We start from the raw sequence: 22,383 nt of genomic DNA, 5'->3' as shown, positions 1-22,383 counted from the left end.
GGTCCATTTGGTTCCATTTTGTAGATTCTCAAAGTTAAATTAACAACACTGAGGATTTTTCAGCATAGGTTGGCGTCCTGGAGACCCCAAATGGGGGCCAATCAAATGTAGAAATTAAAAAGTTCGCGCAACATTGATCTTGACATCGCAAAGAGAGCAGTGCAAGAGAAGCCACAGACTACAGACATACTCTATTATTCCTTCACAAATAAACACCTCCCTCCACATTCTTACAGATTACAACAAATGGGTCTTGCCATTTGATTTCCTCATGCGGCGTTCCAGGTAGTCGTTTCTCCTGTTGACAAGACGGATCCATTGCTGAGTGCGGTGAAAAACTCCCTCGGTGCCTCAGACAGTTTGAGGTCGTAGCTCAGCGCGGTTGGAAAGTGGGCGGGCAACTAGCGAAGATTTGATTGTCTCGTGGCAAATGTGGCCGTGGCGCTAATTGTTTTGTGCAAGCGTGTGTCAAGGATGTTGTGTGTGTGTGTGTGTGTGTGTGTGTGTGTGTGTGTGTGTGACTAGTGTAGAGGGGAGAGGAAGAGTAGAGAGAAAGCGCTCTGTCCTTGGCTAAGACTGGGCGCTGACAGCGAGTCATCCGTCATTGTCAAGACGGGTGTGTTTTCACCATCATTTCGGCTGAACAGAGGCCTGCTGCTAAAGTCACACACAGAGAGAGAGAGAGAGAGAGCCTGTGCTGAGAAGTGGAAAGAGCGGGCAAGTGAGAGAAAGACTGAGGCAAACAAAAGAGAAAAAGTGAAAATAACAGAATAGGCATCACTGAAAGAGAAGTGCAGAGGAGGGAGACTCAGAAATGGATAGATAGATTGTAACATAACCTTTTATAATCGTAATTATGCTCTGGCATCTCGTGTCAATGTCATGCCAATAAAGCTGAAGAAAAACTCGGAGAAAGAGGGTGACTCAGAGAAAGAGGTTCAGAGAGAGAGAGAGGGACTCCGAGAGAAACTCAGAGGGAGCGAGAGAGAGGGACTCGGAGCGGGAGAGAGAGCTCAGAGAGAGTGGAGAACTCGAAGAGAGAGGGGTACACCCAGAAAAGAATACTATCACATTAGACACCACTGACATCACTGAGTGAGAAGGATTGAAAGCTACTGAGACATTGAGGAAGGTGTGAAAATAGCATAACAGATCCTGCTGAAGGCAATGAAGAGAGACATGAGAGAAGAAAGGTGGAGAGCGACAGAGGGAGATATGTATGGAAGAGCATGCACCAGACTGAATGTGGTCTTTGTATATCCTTCTGTTAATTCACCATATCTAAATGATATGTATATAACACATATACTGCATTATACACATATATATAGCAGGATTAGCACTAAATACTTCATAATGAAATGGACAGCACATCGTTTACAATGTGTTATACAATAGTGACCCGTCAATGAAGAACTTGTGTGCCATATGTTCAGAAATATGTAAATAAACATGTATCTGTCTGTATCATTATGGTGGCATCGAGTGAGCCATTTTGGCCATTGCTCGATCGGGAAGTAGCTTTCAGCAACTGTAAAAATCTGTCTTAACAAGTTATTTAAATCAGTAATAAATAGGCATGTACTGTAACGATTCACTCAACTCACAATACGATTTTTCACACACAAAATGAGTTTCCAGACAAAATCCATAATAATTGTATTTAAATTATTATTGTTATTATAAAAAATGTTTTACAAGACTGTTTTCTCTTATCCTCTTTTCTATACAGTAGCAAATGACTGAAAACTCTTTTCTTTTTTATCAATTCTCTTACAAAGATCCTGTATTTAAAATGATTATTAAATCGATTTAAATTGTCACCAGTTTGAATCGATTGTAATGGATTTACGATAAATCCTTATATGCCTAGTAATAAACTTCTGCATTTCCACCAGTGGGGTGAGACAATTTCACTTTTTTCGAACACAGATCTTTTTAAAAATATAAATATTATGCATTTCTTTCCTTAGAGGTAAATGAGATATTACATAGTTGTTATTATATAACGGCTGTATCATTTGAATGATAGATGATAAATGAGATATTACAGCTACACGCTAACATTTTAGGCATAACGTAACATGTTGCCATGTTAACATTCCGAAAAGGCTAGCCATTCTTTTATCGGCTCGGAAAATCCCATCACCTATTCAATTTATCCCCACGTTGTGAGCTAATAGATTTCATGCTGTTTTCTTTAACCAGCCAGCGTTTATTTTCTCTTCAACGCTCTTCTAATTCCCCCGGCCTTGTTTTTCTTGAACGCACACACATCCCCACTCCTCCCCCGGTTAAGTAGCAATGAGCCATGGACCATTTACCAAGGCCAAAACACCACACAGCCAGCTTTGCTGAAACCAAAGCCCGTGTGACAGCTGCTGACATGATGGCGGTGTGCCCTCGTAGTTACAGTGAGTGTCCATTAACAGCAAAGGTCCCTGGTTCAATCCCCCCATCGCAGCCTTGTGTCAAAGTGCACCTTGAACAAGACTCTGAACTTTGCCTGCCTACTCGCGCGTCGCCGGTCACTCTGGATAAGAGCGTCCGCTAAATGACTGCATCATCACAATATTTAAGATTTTAAACGGTAGCTCCAGGTGTGGGGAATGATTGAATAGCGAGCCCCCCCCCCCCCCTGTATCCTTATTGGTTGAGAGATTTTTGTTGACACAGGCCGTAGCCACATGTTTGACGGGGGCACCTCAGTGGCAGAGGACAATACAGGACTGTTAGCTAACCGCCGGCCAATCCGCCCCCCCCCCCCCCCCCCAGCGCTCACTATTTCATTCACACGTTAACTCAGAGATGTTTCCGACGTGCCATAAATCTACGCGTGCCAAAGTGGCTCATGAAGCACACTGTCGCTGTCGGGCAGAAACCTCTTATCTCCATATTTTAATCACCAGGGCATCCGTATTCGGGGGGAAAAAATCGCAGGAAATAGCAGATCTACGACCTTGTAGATCGGCTATTTTCAGCAAAAATATTGAATGTAGAGTGAAACCAGAAAAGACACTAGTACATTATAAAGCCCTGAGTGACTCCGGTCAACTATATAGGGTTTAAGTGGTTAACTTTGTATGTTGTTTTGTAAATCTATGTCCTACTTGATCATACAGCAGTGTCACACAAAGGTATCAGAAAGAGTAGATCGCAATGCGATGCGTTTTGAGCTTGTATCTGCTATTTTTGCTATTTTTGAATTTTAATCCCGAAAAGTTTTGGACATACAATAATACTGTAGTTTTATACACTGACAACCGCATACGAGGAGTTCAGGGGCTGTTTTAGACCCTCATTCTTTCCACTGTTCTTGTGGCGAGAATGCTTGCATTTTCTTTCCTGCATTCTCTGCATTCTCCTTGTATCGTTACTGTAGGCTAATGCCCAGGTATACATTCTCAGGGGAATTGTACCCGCAACCCTTGCGTTGCCACATCCAAATGAGCCTTATATGCCACCATCAAACATTCCTCTCCTTGTTTCCACGTTAAATAGGATCATGTATTTATTATTGTAAATGACCTTATTCCAGTGTATTAACCTGTGTATCAGCATATGATAACATAAGTTGCTTAAGTTGTTCACAATGTGCTTAAGTGTTATAGTCACTCTTTATACTATTTTATATGGCTTTGACTAAGTATATGGTATCATTTTGTTCGTTAGGTTCATATACAAATAAGTAGTTCTAGTGCCAGGTTTAGTTTGGCTTCTTCCCTTGCAGATATTATAATACTTTGGCATTGAGTTGCCAGTAGCTTTTGACACCAAAACAGATAACTAGAATATCATTGGTTTTCAGAAAATCAACCTTGAAACTTTTTTTCTCCTCATTTCAAAAACGCTTCTGTTTTTTTTTTTTCCAGCCATGACTCACCACCAGATTTGTCAGAATTCTAATCTGCGGGTGACTTAACATTTTCTTTTTAACACCGCCGCTGAGGTGTGACCGGCGAAAGACGCTCATTGAAAAAAGCCCTTAAATAAAGTGCCTGTGTGTGGCGTGAAAGAGAGTAGATAAGGAAACAGACTGATGAGAACGAACAGAACCCAGTCAGCCCTGATACCTAGTACTGCTACTTCTCTCTCTCTAAAAAAAGCATTATCTTACACTTTGGCTATTCAAAAATAGCAGATATACAAGCTCATAGCGCGGCACCGAGTGCCGCGCTACGAGCTTGTAGATCTGCTATTTTTGAAAAATCGTGAAAATGTGTGCAAATCTTTGAATATATACCGTATATTCTTTTAAAGCAAACATTAACTCAAATCTTTGCTTCTGGGGGTCCCTGGAACAAAATATTTTGAGATGGGGGTCCGTGGCCAAATTCATATCATTTTGGGGGGTCCTTGACATGAAAAAGTTTGAAAACCACTGATATAGAAACATACGTTTTTCAGAAAACCGTTTAGCATTTTGAAGACATTTTGCAGAATCGGAACCTCAGGCCTCAATGGGTTAGAGCAATTGAATCTGCTCTCTTCTCTCTCTCTCTCTCTCTCTCTCTCTCTCTACATTAGTCAGTTAGGTTGACATGTGTGTTTATTTACCCAGTCTCCTTGTGACAGAACACCCAGGTGATCAGTGGGGGAGGTGTGTGAGGGATGTTCCCTAAAACCAGTGGTTCTCACACATTTTCAAGGACCCCTAAATTGATGTGTATTTGGCCTCAGACACCCCATCTGAAAATGTTTTTGCCATGATATTTTACCCCCATAAGAGAACATTAAGTGTTAACCCATTAAGACCTGAGGCCGCTTCTAAAAAATGTCAAAATCCTAACAGTTTTTCTGAAAAAAAAAATCTCAATTTTTCAAAAATAGCAGATCTACAAGCTCATAGCGTGGCACTCGGTGCCGGGCTATGAGCTTGTAGATCTGCTATTTTTAAATAGCCAAAAAGTTAAATAAGTGTCCAAATCATTCTAAATCTTTTCCAAAATGTTTCAAGATTTTTTAAATAAAAGTTTCAAGAACAGCAGATCTACAAGCTCACAACGCGTCGCAACGCAACGCATTGTGAGCTTGTAGCGTAGATCGGGCAATTTATTTTATAACCAAAGTGTATAATAGGGTTAAAACTGATTTTGGTATTAACCAATTTTGCTGGGGACCCACTGGAACCCATGTCAAGGACCCCTGGGGACCCCGGACCCCACTTTGAGAACCACTGCCCTAACCATATCAGCCCCCCCCCCCCTCCACATACACACAGTGGTGGAAAAAGTACTCAATTGTTTTACTTACTGTAAGTAAAAGTAACAATACTGCAATGTAGAAGTACTCTGTTACAAGTAAAAGTCTGCAATTCAAAATTTACTTGAGTAAAAGTACCAAAGTATTGGTATCAAAATGTACATAAAGTACCAAAAGTAAAAGTACTAAAATATTTGAAAATAGCAGATCTACAAGCTCACAACGCGTCGCATCGCGACGCGTTGTGAGCTTGTAGATCTGCTATTTTCAAATAGCCTTGGTATAAAATAGGGCTAAAGTGGTTAATGTATGTTTTATAATGTTGTAATTTATATTTGCAAAGTAACTAGTAACTAAAGTTTTCAAATAATGGTAGTGGAGTAAAAGTGCAATATTTGCCTCTGAGATGTAGTGGAGTAGAAGTAAAAGTATGGGAAATTGGAAATACTCAAGTAAAGTACAAATACCTCAAAATTGTACTTAAGTACAGTACCTGAGTAAATGTACTTAGTTACTTTCCACCACTGCATACACATACGCACACGCACACAATTCCCGCTATCCTCATTTACCTTCACACCTCAGCACCCCCCTCCACTCACACACACCTCTCCTGCTTGTGAAGTGCACCATATGGAGACAAGAAACACTCCCACACGCTCAAAATATTTAGATTGGTTTTTGATTTAATTACCTTGTCGTGTTTTCTCTCACACGCGCACAATATCTCCGTGATGGAAGTTTTAATTTAGAAGCGCAGGTTTAGTACACGGTTACGCCGTTAAGGGTCGGTCAGGCTGATCACACAGTAATCCTTCAGATGCACAGATGGTCAGCTTCCTACTCTCTCTCCCAGGAGCTGAGTCTGGTGTGTTATGATCACGAACCACAAAGTACTCAACTGCAGTACTGGGGTCAAAGTTATAGATACTCCTGGTCAAATATTACTCAACTACAAGTGAAAGTTGCTCTGTAAACTTAACTCATTAAGACCTGAGGCCGATTGTACAAATTAATTCTAAATCCTAACAGTTTTCTGAAACACTTATGTTGTTATAATATCAGTGGTTCTCAAACTTTTTCATGTCAAGGACCGCCAAAATTATGTATTTGGCCGCGGACCCCCATCTCAAAATATTTAGTTTCAGGGACCCCCTCCCCCAGAAGGAAAGATTTTAGTTACAAATGTTCGCTTTAAAAAATGTATAATTACAAAGTACATTTTCATTGTGATATACAGTATTATATTGTATAATATAACAATAGCCATTGTTGTACTGAAATAGACATTTTCTCAAAACAGATGTTCTTGAAATTAGAACAAACAAATAGTAATAATAGTGAAAATAGAAGATCTTCAAGATCACAAATAAATTAAATAGAGCTTAAAGTAGATTAGAAAGAGCTTAGAGTAGTTGTTCACCCCAAAAAATTACTTATTTTCTATCAATTACACACCCCATGAATTTGCCTTGAATTTATGGAGATTTTTAAGTTTTTGTCACATTCCTAAGCCAATAATTTGATGACCAGGTCATCAAATTACTACTCCTTTAAGTGGTTAATTCATAATTAATTCATAATGTACTTTTGTCCTACAATATTTGTCTTTGAAATGTAATAGAGTGAGTCATAAGTATCCAAAATTCCAAGTAAATGTACTTCGTTGCTGTCCACCACTGATCATGAGTCACCATCGGCCCCACCAATTCCGGATGGTACTTTAAATCGTCAGTGTTCATTTAGCTAGAATATTAGACCCATCATTTTCCATTTGGTTCCTAACTATCAATTATTTAGCTGGGGTCCCCCTCAAGGGATCCCTGGGGGTCCCCCCCCAGACCCCCACGTTGAGAACCACTGTACTAGAAGAATCAAGTGTTTTAGTCTCTCACATGCACTCACTTCCACAGTTGACGGTGGTATAAATGTATTTTATTTGGTATAAATCACAAAGTAGCCGTTCCGCTACCTGGAAATTGTGTTTTTTTTGCTTCAACAACGTGTCGAGAGGCCAACCTTTTTTTTTGGCACCACAGCCCTGCACTAGAGGCAGTATAACTCAGAGAAAGATGCGTAGCCAAAGCAAAAAAAAAAATCGCTGTCAGGTGAAAACCTTGTATGTATAAAAAACTTTCCTCTTTGACTCATTAAGACCTGGAACGTAGGTAAAAAAATAAACTTAAAAAGTTGAACTATGGAGATACGAGGTTCCTGCCCAGACAGCAACGAAATGCTTCCAAGTACTGTACTGTACCAAGTGTGAACTTAAAAACTGCGGAGGAAGCACCAAGAAAGAACCTATGAGTTCATACTTGGCCGGCATCTGTTATTGTCCATTTTCTTGTTGGCCAGCAGCTGCGTGTAATGCCAGTGTGCCATAACTGCTGAGTCGTGCTGCACTTATTCATCTATAGTCCCTCTCATCCTCTTAGCTCATCCTGTATCATATTTCAGGGCGATGTACTTTGAGGATACTTTCTGTTCCTTCTGTCATTGAGAAAGGTCTTTCGCTCAACAGGCTGTTTTAAAGGGGAATTAGTCATGGAGTGACGCAACTCTTTAAGGCAGCACTGTGGAACTTTTGCTTTTATGAATAAATGTAATTTTGTCCAATCTGTATGATAGAGCATGAGAGCTTTTTATTTTGCCGAATGTTCGCCCCAACCCAGAATAGAACCAGGGTTCATGTGGTTAAAATAGACACTGCAGGAGTACTTTCACTGCACATCAGTAACAGGAGTACGTCTTGTTACTGATTTGACTTGTACCTAATAGTAGTACATACTGTACATACCTAGAACAGTAGTAGCAGTTTAACGAAAGCAAATAGGCTCTATGCACAGCAGCCATATAGATGGGTTTCCTGTTTGTAAACATGAGAGGATGATGCGCGCGCAGTGGCGGGATGAGCCTGTAGAGGGCGCTATTACCCGCAGCAGCTCTGGCCATTGTACATTCATAAAAATAAATGGTCTTCACCGGGTTTAATGAAAGTAGATTAAATGATGCAGTTTGTAATATCTTCTTTACTCAATAAAAATGATTTGTCGGAAGTTGGATCTGTTTGTATATAATAGCAGCATTATGCCTATTATGCCTATAATAGCAGCATTATGCCTATCTAAATCCCGAAAATAACAACAGAATGAATGGCGCTTCCGGTTCGTTCTCCCCCGCGCATGCGCAGATTGCGCACTCTGCTCTGTGATGACGTCGCGCGGAAACCCATCTATAGAGCATCGCAGTTCCCGCCCACTTCCTGGTTTTTCGTGGTGCCGGAAGGAACAACTCAATGCATTTTTCCCATTGACATTTCCAAAAATATTTATATCTATTAATTTAAGCCTCGAATCAAGCCATCATGACATGACATGAATCATGACCATAAAACGTTTTTTTCTGTGATTCTTTTTATTTTATATTTAATTATATGATATACTATATTTAATAAATACCCTTTGTTTTGCCGTTTAAAAAAATAAATAATCACAGAATCAAACGTTTTATGGTCATGATTCATGTCATGTCATGATGGCTTGATTCGAGGCTTAAATTAATAGATTTTGGAAATGTCAATGGGAAAAATGCATTGAGTTGTTCCTTCCGGCACCACGAAAAACCAGGAAGTGGGCGGGAACTGCGATGCTCTATTGTGAAGAAATTCACAGGTGTTGCCAATCATACTAATGAAGGCTCTGTTCCATTCTGGTCAAACAGAGTCAGGGTGCTGATAATGTTGCATGTTGGCTCACTGGAAACACTCTGCTACACCAGTGGGTCTCAAAGTGTTGTCCAGGGACCCTCATGGTTCCTTGGGGGGGTTTCAAATGTTCCCTTACGGGTGTGTAACTCTCAGAGTTACACACCCGTGTAAGGAAATGAAAAGGTCTGAGAACTACAGTGTGCCACACTAAATGGAACAGAGCCTTCAATAGTATCATTGGTAACACCTGTGAAGGAAGTGATAATATGGCTGCTGTGCATATAGCCTATATAGACAGTAGATGTTGGGACACTCAGTCTCACATTCACATTGTTGCACACCTATAGTAGATAGTAGGGGTGTAACGATACATTTTAACAACGATTCGATACGTATCACGATACTTGGTTGTCGATACGATACATGAACGATACAGGTTAATTTAGAACGATACGATATGTTTCGATTCAGTGATTTAGTCGATACGATACATGAACGATACAGGACAGGTTAATTTAGAACGATACGATTCGATTCAATGACTTAAAATCGATATAGTAACTATTTATTTACCCAAAAATTCTGTGTGAAAAATAAATACCTGGATACTGGATATAAACCCCTCTTTCTCTTTTTTTCTTCTTAAAAGTACTTAGTTTGATATAATTGATTATTTGCATTGCAGAACGATTCGATACGATTATTTGCATTACAAAACGATTCGATACGATACAAAGTCTAACGATACGATATTTAGCTGTTTGCATATCGATATAGTAGATCGTTGAAAATTCAAAACGATGCATCGATGCAGTTACTGTATCGTTACGGGCCTAGTAGATAGCTGTGACACATCTCCTTTGTTTTCAACGCCTCAGCATCCTTTGACCACCAAGACTTGCGCTGAAATACCTTTATATAAGTTCTGTTTTCTGTTGGTTATAGCAGTGGTTCTCAAACTGGGGTCTGTGGGGGTTCAGCTAAATTACGTAATATAGCATCAAAATCAGTTTAACCACTCTAACCCTATTTTATACTATGGCTAATTCAAACAATAGCCAATCTACAAGCTCACAACGTGCCGTGATGCAACGTGGTGCCAGCTTGGAGATCAGCTATTTATGAAACTATTTTTTTTTAATCCTGATGAATTTGGACAACTGTTGAATGATTTTGAACTTTCAACACAAATATCATCTCTGTCGGGTGGAAAATGTCCAAAACTGTTGAAAAATAGCAAACATTGCAGATCGACAAACTCAAAATGCGTCGCGTTTCGAGCTTTTGTTTACGATTACTTTGGCTATAAAAAAATAGCAGATCTACAAGCTCATAGCGCGGCACCGAGTGCCGCGCTATGAGCTTGTAGATCTGCTATTTTTGAAAAAAGTTGAAAATTTGTGCAAATCTTTGAATATATATATTTTTTTTAAGCGTTAGGATTTAGGAAAAATTATATTTTAATCGGCCTCAGGTCTTAATGGGTTAAATGATGAGAAAACACAAAAAGTAAAAAATATGGAGATAAGACGTTTCCGCCCGACAGCAACGATATTCTCTCATTGGGGTCCCTGGCACAAAATATGTTCAGATGGGGGGTCCACGGCCCAAATACATGATAATGTTTGAGAACCACTGGGTTATAAGGAAGCTATTTTGAGTCTAGGTTTTCAGAGCAAATGTTCATCTCCGTGTTGTTCCCCTTCCTCCTCCCTCAGGTTCGTCCACCAGAGACGTGGGACCGTCCCTCGGCCTGAAGAAGTCCAGCTCTCTGGAGAGCCTCCAGACGGCGGTGGCGGAGGTCACCCTGAACGGGGACCTCCCCTTCCACAGGCCCCGCCCCCGCATCATCCGGGGGCGGGGCTGCAACGAGAGCTTCCGCGCGGCCATCGACAAGTCGTACGACCGGCCGCCGGCCGCCGCCGCGGAGGAGGACGACGAGGGCATGGAGACATGTAAGACGTCGCGCGGCTGAAAGGGTTGAAATGTTATGCGTCAGAGGGTCCTGTGACCTGACTATTGACAGGTTTAGATCAGGGGTCTTCAACAGGGGGTCCGGGACCCCTAGGGGTCCTCAGAGTTACTACAGGGGGTCCGCCAAATCTTTTTGTGATATGATTTTTTTTTTACATTAACCACTTGAACCCTAGCATCCCTTTTCTGAGGAGAACTTGAGCCAAAAATAGCCGATCTACAAGCTCACAACTTCTCGCGCTGCGAGGCGTTGTGAGCTTGTAGATCGGCTATTTTTGGCAAAGACGTATAGGTGTAGAGGGGGAAAAGAGCAGACCAAGTAAACAAAAAAAGTTTAATCTGAAACACAATTTTATACAATATAGAGGGGGGTCCCTGCTCCATCTCTCTCTCAGCTAGGGGGTCCTTGGCCTGAAAACGTTGAAGACCCCTGGTTTAGATAGATACCTTTTATTGAGCCCCGTGGGGGAAATTCAGGCGCCAGAGAAAGCACAGCAGTAAAAGTTACGGATACAGGTCATAGAAGTGTACAGCAGAGTAACATCACAATAAAGATACCCCTAAACGAGTATACAGACGTATACACCCTACACAATCATCCCGCCTGATGCAGAACAAGAGAGAGAATAGCCAGGTAAGCCTATACAGTATGACATCAGCACAAACCACAGGTTCGATCTCCTCTTGTACTGTTGGCATACAGGAGGCCTTGAGGTTAGAGGACTGATAATGCTGAGATAAGGCTGAACAACTGTCCTGTTAAGTGTAAGTTCACAAAGTCCACAATCCCCACTACAGCCAGTCCAGTCCATCAGTACAGTAGCCGACTCTTCTGTCCTCGACACTGAAGCCCTGTACTTGCTCACTCATCACGAGTCACTCGGGCTCGGAGCAATCGTCTCAAATGCTTACTGTACAAAAAACGGAGACGTCATTGACGTTGACTGAGCTATCACATCATCGTGTTATACGGTGCCTCATCGCATACTGTAGGATGACACATCATTTAGCATGGGACGTTTGACTCACTGTCCTGACTTGGCATTTTGGCACGCTGCATGAGAGTGACAGCAGGTTTGACTAATGCCGAGCGCCTGCCGATAGATAGACAGACACCAGCTTTGCTCGCTTTGCTTTCAACAATGGCGTACCGGCGCTGACACAGATGTATTAGTGCACTGGCTGTGCTATATAGCTGATGGAAACAAAAGAAAACCCTGACATTTTGACTTGTGGGCTGGGGGGTTTGTTACAAAGACAGACACATGAGACAAAGACGATCTGTCTGTGCCATAAGACGAGCATAGCGAGATAGCAGGAGCTTTTCTTAGCTCTGCTTTTTGTAAGCGACACCTTGTAACATTTCTATATGTGGTTTCACTGGAACGGTTCATTGATTCTGCTGGGGTGAGAAGTTCTACATGATATATGAACCCATACGCTCCGTTGTTTTGTTTTACGCTCCCATGCAGCCACGATATTAACCTGTTCGATCCGGGAACGCATCTGTCGTGATTTTAGCTATAGCCATTATTTTATACTTTGGCTATTCAAAAATAGCAGATATACAAGCTCATAGCGCGGCACCGAGTGCCGCGCTATGAGCTTGTAGATCTGCTATTTTTGAAAAATCTTTATTTTTTTTGCAAATCTATGAATATGTTATTTTTTTTTAAGAGAACATTTTTAACTCAAATCTTTGCTTCTGGGGGTCCCTGGAACTAAACGTTTTGAGATGGGCGTCCGCGACCAAATCCATAATATTACCACAGATAGCACCACTGATATATATACATATTTACATATATATATGTACATATAGCAACATACGTTTTTCAGAAACCTGTTTTTTGAGGATTTAGAAGACAATTTTTTGAGGATTTAGAAGAATTTTTTTAGATGCGTTCCCGGATTGAATGGGTTAAAAAACCCAGAACTGCAATATGACACCTCCTACGTTCTCCCACATTTGTCTGTGCCCAGCGGATGATGCATACCTAACATAAGACATGGAGCGTGGTCGCGTTAGATAGTCTATTGTAATACATCGTTGCTGTCGGGCAGAAACCTCCTATCTCCGTATTTTAACTTTTTGCGTGTTTTCGTAAATGAACGCCCTACTTGATCATATACTAAGTATACATCGCGCACGAAAGCATCGAAAGTAGCAGATCTACAAGCTCGAAACGCGGCGCGAAGCGATGCGTTTCGAGCTTGTAGATCTGCTACTTTTGCTGCTTTTGAATTTGAATCCTGAGAAGTTCCAGTTTTGGACATATGAGGTTTCCACCCGACAGAGACGAAATACGGTTATTGTCTGCCTGTACATATTGATAGGATTTTGTGGTGCTTGTGTTCTAGTTTTATGGTAAGTTGAACACTATTTTAGAAGTGGAATATCTGAATGATAAAATAGCACTGCATTGTCCTGTCTCTATACAGTGTTTCTCTATTCCTCTCATCTCTCATCGCCTCTCTCTGTCCCTCACATCTTTACCTTGGTTTCTGTCCTCCTTTCTCCATCACTTTTTCATTTCTGTCTCTGCCCCCATCTCTCCCTCATCATTGCTGTCGAGCAGAAACCTCTTATCTCCATATTCTGACCTTTTAGTTTTTTAGCAAATTAACGCCCTACTTGATCATACTACAGCGTCACACAAAAGCATCAAAGGTGGCAGATCTACAAGCTCGAAACGGGTTTTGAGCTTGTAGATCTGCTATTTTTGCTATTTTTGAATTTGGATCCTGAAAAGTAACCGTTTTGGACATATGAGGTTTCCACTTTCCACCCGTGTATGCTCAGAATACTTCCTTCACAGGTGTTACCAATGATACTAATTAAGGCTCTGTTCCATTCTGGTCAAACAGAGTCTGTGCATGTTGGCTCACTGGAAACACTTGAGGGCGGTTCGAAATGGCCCCTTGCGGGTGTGTAACTCTGAGAGTGTACAAATGGAACCAAATGGATCCTTCCGGGTCCATGTGGTTCCATTTGTACACTCTCAGAGTTATGGGGGTGCTAGAAATGTAAAGTTTTGAGAACCACTGTGCTACACGAAATGGAACAGAGCCTTCATTAGTATCATTGGTAACACCTGTGAAGGAAGTATGGCAGAGGCCCAATTTCCATCCAATATGGTTGCTGTGCATATATTGACGTTATATTAAAAATGTCAAAATCCCGGTCTCTAGTGGAGGAGGACACAGAGGAGAGTTCCCGGTCGGGGAGGGACTCGGTGTCCACGGTGGCCGACCTGACCCCGCTGGGCGGCGCCGACAAGCCGCTGGTCAACGGCACCAACCGCACCAAAGAGGAGAAGAAGAAAGACAAGGGAGGAGGAGGAGGAGGATTGGGGAAAGAGAAGAAGAAACAGCAGGACGGCGGGAAGGAGAAAGACAAGGAGAAGGACAGGAGCAAAGCCAAGAAGGGCATGCTGAAAGGACTGGGGGAGATGTTCAGGTAAGGGAACTAGAACTAATGTTCATTCATACCATGGCTGATCAAAAACGCTTGAAACCAGTGGTGTAAAGTAACTAATTACATTTACTCAAGTAATGTACGCAAGTACAATTTTGAGGTATTTTTACTTTACTGGAGTATTTCCAATTGTCTATACTTTTACTTCTACTCCACTATACCATCCCAGAGGCAAATATTGTACTTTTACTCCACTACAATTATTTGAAAAGTTTAGTTACGAATGACTTTGTAGATACAAATTATTACATTATTAAACATACATTAACTGCTTTAGCCCTATTTTATACCTAGGCTATTTGAAAATAGCCGATCTACAAGCTCACAACGCGTCGCGGCGCGTTGTGAGCTTGTAGATCTGCTATTTTCAAACATTTTAGTACTTTTACTTTTGGTACTTTAAGTACATTTTGATACCAATACTTTTGTACTTTTTACTCAAATACATTTTGAATTCCGGACTTTTACTTGTAACAGAGTACTTCTACATTGCAGTATTGATACTTTTACTTGAGCAAAACATTTTAGTACTTTCTCCACCACTACTTGAAACCCACCAGTCAGGCCTTCAGGTAGTTTTGTCTGTAGAGCACCGTCCGTCCGTCTCCCCCTCCGAACTTTGCATACGCATAAATGGGGCCTAATTCAGCCTCTCTCTTTGCATTGTGTTCAACGTTGTGAAAGTTTGCAAATACATCCTGGCATACAGTAAGACGTACAAATTGACCCGACTTATGAATTGACCTAACTTGACTCCAGGCAAGATTTTGTTCAGTATAGCGAGCTTAGCAAACGCCATATTCAGTGTGTGCTCTGTAACGCGTGGAGATCTGTTTGCTTCGGGTAAGGGTGTGTGTGTTCGATTAGCGCAGCACTTTGGAATCACTGTGGATTAGGAGCTGGAAGTGTGTGTGTGTGTGTGTGTACTGTACAGAGCTCCAAGTGCCCGGAAAGCTCTGGGGCTCGTTCAATAAGGTGAAACTGCTGATATCCACAGATCCATATGTACTCTGTGAGCTGAAGCTAACGTAGCCCCAGGTAAGGGAACCGGGAAATGTTCGATACGGTAAGAACATTGTGGATGCCCAGATCCTGTAGGTTTACTCACTGTACTGTCTCGGGGCGAGGCAGGGCTTAAGGTACGCTCGATAAAGGTAAAGCTATCCAAGTCACACAGGTCGATGTTTGCAATGCAAACAGTCGACGCAACTGCATGCGTGAGGTTTTGTACACTGTGGTTCCGTATGGGCTCAATAGGCGGAGAATTGTGCTGACTCTGCCAGGGTTCGGATTTCCAATCCCTCGCGTAGCTCAATTGGTGGTAGAGCGGTACGGCTCTATCACTTTCAGAGTTAGGGTTTCTATTCAAGCTGACATCAATAACAACAGTGGAGCGTTCCAACTTCACACGTATTAACCACTTAAACCCCAGTAGTCTCAGAGAACTAGACTTGAGTTATAAAATGTACTTTTTTTACCACTTTTTTTCCGTCCACACCCAATCTTTTCACCAAAAATAACCGATCTACAAGCTCACAAAAAAAAGCCTAATTAGGCGGCGAGACAACTCCACTCTCTCTACTAGCCAATGTTATTTATTTCTAAACGAGCTCAGCCCCTTCCACCTGCCTCGCAAAGCCCTCGCAAGACAAACTAAGACTAGAAACTGTGTCTCCCTCGCACGCGCTCGCACATACATACTGTCAGTGGTGTAAAGTAACTAAGTACATTTGAGGTACTTTTACTTTACTGGAGTATTTCCAGTTTTCAGCACTTCTACTCCACTACATCTCGGAGGCAAATATTGTACTTTTACTCCACTTCAATTATTTGACAACTTCAGTTACTTTTCAGATATAAATTATATTATGAAACATACATTAACCACTTTAGCCCTATTTTATACATAGGCTATTTGAAAATAGCCGATCTACAAGCTCATGTTAGTACTTTTACTTTTGGTACTTAAAGTATGTTTTGATGCTAATACTTTTGTACTTTTACTCAAGTAAGTATTTTGAACACAGGCCTTTTACTTGTAACAGAGTATTTTTATATTGTGGTATTGCTACTTTTTCCACCACTGAATACTGTACATATATACACACACACACATGCAGTTACATACCTAGCCCATGAGCATGGTTGCCAGATCTGCTTATTATAATTTCCCTGCAAGATTTTATTTGAAAACAGACTATCTACAGTGAGCTTGTAGATCTGCTGTGTTCAAATAGCTGATGTATGTGTTAAAGTGCTCATGTGGCCCATAGTCGCTTCTTTTGGGCTGGTTTTCCTAGACCTGGTTGCTTGTTTCTCTCACCGAATCTGGCAACACTGCCCATGAGCCATAGCAACGTCTAACCCCTCTCATTACCATTGGCTCTGGGGGGGTCAGGACTTTTGACACCGCGCCGTCCCCTGATTGGCCGGCGGGTTCCCCGACGCGGGAGGGGGGGGAGGGAGGGAGGAGGGGGACAATAATACATCTATACATCATATTAGGTAAAGTGGCCGTGACAGGGAGGAACAGCCACTGTAGTCTGAGAGAGAGCAAAGTAATGAGGTCCGTGGGGAAGGAAGAGAAAGGGATGAAGGGCAGAAAAAGAGAGAGAGAGAGAATTAGGGGAAGGGAGGAAGAGAAAGAGAGGAAGGAAGGGAGCGAGCCTATTCACATTCAGCTGTGATTGTGCGCCGTATTGAAGGCTGCGTGTTATGAGAGCTGAATACACAGCAGCTCTCTCTCTCTCTCTCTCTCTCTCAATTATGAGGCTTGTGCAATATTGTTCACATAACATTAATGGCAATAAAGCACAATAGAAATGGACCCTTTTCACGGCAGACTTTTTTTGACATTTTGTCATACTGTAGATGGGGTAAAACAGTGGATGGCAATGAAATGAATTGAATTGTGGGTGTGCTTTGATTTAGGCGTTCCTGAGTGTGCCATTATGGGCAGCTCTTTGTACAGTTGACTTCATGATGGCACACAGTTAGCGTCTAAAATGACACACTCCCAGAGGTCATGTTTCTATCTTCAGCTGTCTTTACCCAGCTGTGACGCCACAAAAATGTCCGCTGTGAAGATGGTCCTTGGGAACAGAGAGAGAGCGAGAGAGAGAGAAATCAGTGAGGTGACATGAGAGACTAGAGCCGGACCAATATATCAGCCATTATTTGACTGTTTTGACCAGTGTTGCCAGATTCTATGAGAGAAACAAGCAACCAGGTTTAGGAAAACCAGCCCAAAAGAAGCGACTATGGGCCACATGAGCACTTTAACATATACATCAGCTATTTGAAAATAGCAGATCTACAAGCTCAGCACACAGTAAATGTCCTTTTATTTGACCTCTCCACAGACGCATTTCAACCTAACAGGTCTTCCTCACGCTGAGGAAGACTTGTTTGGTTGAAACGCGTCCGTTGCTCTGTCCGCGGGGAGGTCAAATAAAACTATGTGGAAAGGACATTTACTGTATTGTGTGCTGGCTGTTTGCTCAGTTTCATGATATTGTTGAGCCGTGCACCGTGAGACTGTTGTTTAATCTGGAGTGTTGCGGGCATTCTGCATTGCAGTGCTGTTTCTCAGTTGCCATTTTCTATTTAAAAAAATAGTGGTCAAAACATTGGTAATCATGGACCAGGACTCTCCAAAATCGTGACCGGCATCCGACCCAAAACACCTGCCATGGGGTAGGGGCTCTATGAGAGACGTATGGAATGAGGGAGAGAGCATCAGCGGCTTGAGAGAGAGAGAGCGAGAGGAAGGTCAGTGCAGGAGCAAGTAGACGAGGGGGTTATGAGAGAAAGAGAGAAGGAGAGGAATAGAGCAGGGAAAGAGCAAGAGAGAGAAAGGAAGGATAATGAGAATGAACGACACGGCACTCTCGCTGGCCTTGACTAGCCTGGCAGATGCCTGGTATACCGTGGAGCTGCAATGCGTGGCCCCCAGGTTGTTTTGGCTCGGGGGCCCCATAGGGAAAAGACCTGTGGAGATCAACATTATGCAGATCAGGGTTCACTCCCATGCTGACATGAACGCTCTATTAACATGGAGAGGATGGGGGAGGAGAGGAGAGGAGAGGAGAGGAGGGGGGGACAAAATGAGGGGAGAGGATGGGGGGGGGTGGGAGGGCAGGAGAGGAGGCAGGGATATACACTTTGGAATAATTAAAGGAACACACACACACACACACACACACACACACACACACACACACACACACACACACACACACACACACACACACACACACACACACACACACACACACTTAATCACAGTCACAATCACATTGCACTCACATACACAGGCCCACACACAAGTGTATGTAATTTTAGAGAAAAAAACTCATACACACATGCATGGGTATAGGCTCTTGGGACACCCGTGCACACACAGGAGTCATCACTGGGGTAGAGACACACACACACACACACCGACACACGCACACGCTCGCGCGCGCACACAGAGATATGCACTCAATATAAACCTCTCATTGGAGCTGATAAGGATTCACTTACTGGTATGCCTGCTGTCAAAACAGCAGCATTATGGAGTTTGATTGGGTCGATACTGCCCACAGCTCTGACCCGGTCCATTAGAACCACCCTGCCTGTCTGTCTCTGGCTCCCTGCCTCATCCACACACACACACACACACACACACACACACCCCCACACACACACACACACACACACACACACACACACACACACACACACACACACACACACACACACACACACACACAGCATTTACTGGAACAAAGCACTACTGGTTTACTCTAAAAAGAAGAAATACATTTCGTTGTGCATTTAGCGCGCTGTTACGTTTCAGGATTCAAATTCAAAAATAGCAAATGTAGCAGATCTACAAGCTCAAAACACGTCGCTTCGCACCGTAACCATCTTGTGGATCTGCTACTTTTGTTACTTTTGTGTGGCACTGTAGTATGATCAAGTAGGGCGTTAATGTACTAAAAAACACAAAAAGTGAACGATATACACGTTATTTCTTTTTAATTGCATGTTCTACAGTGTAGGTTAGAGAAATGTGAAAAGGGTGCCATTTCTTCCTCGGCCTAGCAGTAATGTGCGTGCAAAGTTTCACGGCAATTGAGGCATTTTGTTCAAAGCGAGCCACTTGAGCAAACTTTAGATGGCAATCTTAGCCAATCAGGATGGAATATGAAAAATCTGACAGATCCGTCTTGATCACATGATTATAGAGATAATATGTACCGATTTGTGTGATGTTTAAGCAAAATCTGTAGGCGGCGGCGCAATATAAAAAAATACATTTAGCAAAAAAACGTTACACACACACACACACACACACACACACACACACACACACACACACACACACACACACACACACACACACACACACGCACACACACAGTAGTGCAGCAACATGGTGCTAAACTGACTGTCCAGTATGCATCCTGTTATATTCAGGGATGTGAGTGTGCATCCTGTTATATTCAGGGATGTGAGTGTGTATTGTGTGAGTTTCAGGGACTTGTGAGTGTGCATTTTGTGAGTTTTAGGAATGTATGTGAGTGTGCATCCTTCCGTGAGACTCAGGGATGTGTTAACGGGGCGAGGAGAGATTTAACAGTGTTACAGGAGTCAGTTGGTTCCCTAGAGGGACTTTACATCACGTCAAGAGCCTCCAGTGACTGACTGATTGCAGAGTATGGACAGCTACAGTATGTGTTCATTAAGGTGTGTGTGTGTGTGTGTGTGTGTGTGTGTGTGTGTGTGTGTGTGTGTGTGTGCGTGTGCGCGTGCGTGCGTGAGAGAGAGAGTGTGCCACAGGTCAATCCTCTCATGTCTGGAAGTCCTCTCACTGTCCCAATCAAAGCCTCATTACCATCAGGGCTCTTCAGACCCAGCTGTCTGCCAAGCTGCAACCTCCCCTCCTACCTCTCCATCCTCCCAGCCTCTGTGTGTGTGTGTGTATGTCGCTCTCTCTCTCTCTCTCTCTCTCTGTGTTGTTCATCTTAGTTTGAGCTCTCTCTTTCCTTCTCTTTTACTTACACTCTCTATCTCTATATCATTAATTAGTAATTAACAGTTATTAATAAATTTCTGTCCCGCCTTCTCTCTCTCTATGTGTCTTGATCTTCCACTCTGATCACCATTTGGTCTTAAAAAATCAGCAGCCAATCTGTTAGGTTGGCACCCGTGCAAGACGGCCACTGCCAAGAAATTCGAGGGCTGTGCTAATTTTGCACCGTTGTGTGTGCGTGTCCTTGTGTTATTTCCTGTGTATGTGTGCGTTTATACGTTTGTGTATTTATTTGTGCATTATACATGTGCGCATGAACGTGGTCTGTCCATCCCCCCCCTGCCCGCATGTAATGTAAAAGTGAACAGACAAGCTTCAAAAAGACTCGCGCTGTGCAGAGCGTAGTGTGCTTTCCTAAGCAGACACTAGTGTGGGGTGTATTCTTAGGGCCCTGGCCGTCTGTCTTCAGTTATTCTCGGAAAACTCACAATTTTATTCAGCGCAGACTTGTCCTCCGGAGGTTTTACTCATGGCTACAGGGGATTCTTTTCATACTTAACTTCATTCGCGCTTTGTATGAAAGCAGTCTTAGTTTAAGACATCGACAATTAACCCAGAATGTGCAAACTGTGAAACATCAGGCCCTGTTAACCAAATTCAACCTGGTGTCATCATAGGTGACATGCCCAAAATAAAACTTTCAAAATGTAAAAAATAAAATAAAAAAAACCCAGATCTACAAGCTCACAACACATTGTGATGTGATACGTTGTGAGCTGGTAGATCTGCCATTTTATTTTTGACATACGCCTTAAGTGGTATTATGGACCTGTAACTGGAGTGAGGGTATGTGGACTGTGAAATTCTGTTGCTATCATTAATCTGCACATGTAGACTGAGTTTTGGTCCACTTCTCTGCAGCAGGTGTTGACTTGCTCTGTTAATTTCCAGCCCCCGCTAGCGGCTGGGCTCTAAGGATGCCTATGTCGGTCAGTTGGTCCGTCCTTCCGACAGGTTTGCTCCCAGACAACATTATCCTGAAAACTACTGGCTGGATTGCAGTGGTACTGTGGTATCCCACTGGCCTTTCCTTTAGCTCCAGTCATGGGCCAATATTTGCACTTGTACACACGCTATCTAAAAAATCGAAATGAAATGAAACTTTCTGCACCGAGCAAGGACAAACCCTACTGATTTGTCTGACCCCTTAAATAAAGTCTGACCCATTTCTAGATGGAGAAATAGAGCAGACTTCATCTGCTCTATTTCCCAAAAAATGAAATGAAAACATTTTAACTAAATTCCCTGGAGAATTGCCGCCTTTTGTAGATGTGTGTCCTTGGTGCTGCATTCTTGATTCACTACTGAAATTAAACTTTGATCAATAATGTTGTTCTATGTAGACAGAGGGTCGAGACCAATTATGTATTTATCTTAATATTTATCCCCCCCCACCCCCCACAAACGGTAACAACGGGCTTGATTTAGTCTGATACACTGACATTGAATCTAAAAGAACGACAGATGTGCACTAAACAATGTGGGCACGGCTGCTTTTGTTCAGTCCACTCCTTCTACTTCTGTGGAGACACTGAAAACCGGAAATACTCCAGTAAAGTAAAAAATACCTCAAAATTGTACTTAAGTACAGTACTTAGGTAAATGTAATTAGTTACTTTCCACCACTGCCCTGAACCCGTAGTGACGAGAGAGGAGATGGGTTTTTTCATAGCCATCTTCCTCGGCTCCACTACTCACACAGTGACTGCTCTTTATAGCTGTGCAGACCATAGACTTGTTTTCACTTCCATCCCCGCTAAAAGGATTAGCGGCCACGCACCGCTCCATTCCCTTGAATTATCATTGGAGTCCTTGACATTTTGAAGTAGTTCTCCCTAACTGCATAACTCGCGTAAGTCGGGTTTTATCGGTGGCTCAGGGGCTCCTATAAGCGCCGGACAAGATGGGGCTGACTGTGACCAGAATATTAAGCGTATTAAA

General features: G+C 42.5%; 1 protein-coding gene across 4 annotated transcripts in view; it reads left to right on the top strand.

Moving 5' to 3' along the window:
• LOC308093845 (partitioning defective 3 homolog) overlaps positions 1 to 22,383 on the top strand; it is a 318,000-nt gene that overhangs the window by 206,407 nt on the left and 89,210 nt on the right. For all 4 annotated transcript variants that reach the window (XM_080440218.1, XM_080440219.1, XM_080440217.1 and 1 more), the window contains 2 exons: positions 10,627 to 10,863; positions 14,075 to 14,342. In XM_080440218.1, the coding sequence (XP_080296344.1) occupies positions 10,627 to 10,863; positions 14,075 to 14,342 (505 nt within the window). The remainder of the gene's footprint in view (positions 1 to 10,626; positions 10,864 to 14,074; positions 14,343 to 22,383) is intronic.

This window comes from Gymnoscopelus braueri, assembly GCF_963280865.1.
Source record: "Gymnoscopelus braueri genome assembly, chromosome: 10".
NCBI classification, from domain to species: Eukaryota; Metazoa; Chordata; class Actinopteri; order Myctophiformes; family Myctophidae; genus Gymnoscopelus; species Gymnoscopelus braueri.
This window is presented reverse-complemented; position numbering and strand designations above follow the sequence as displayed.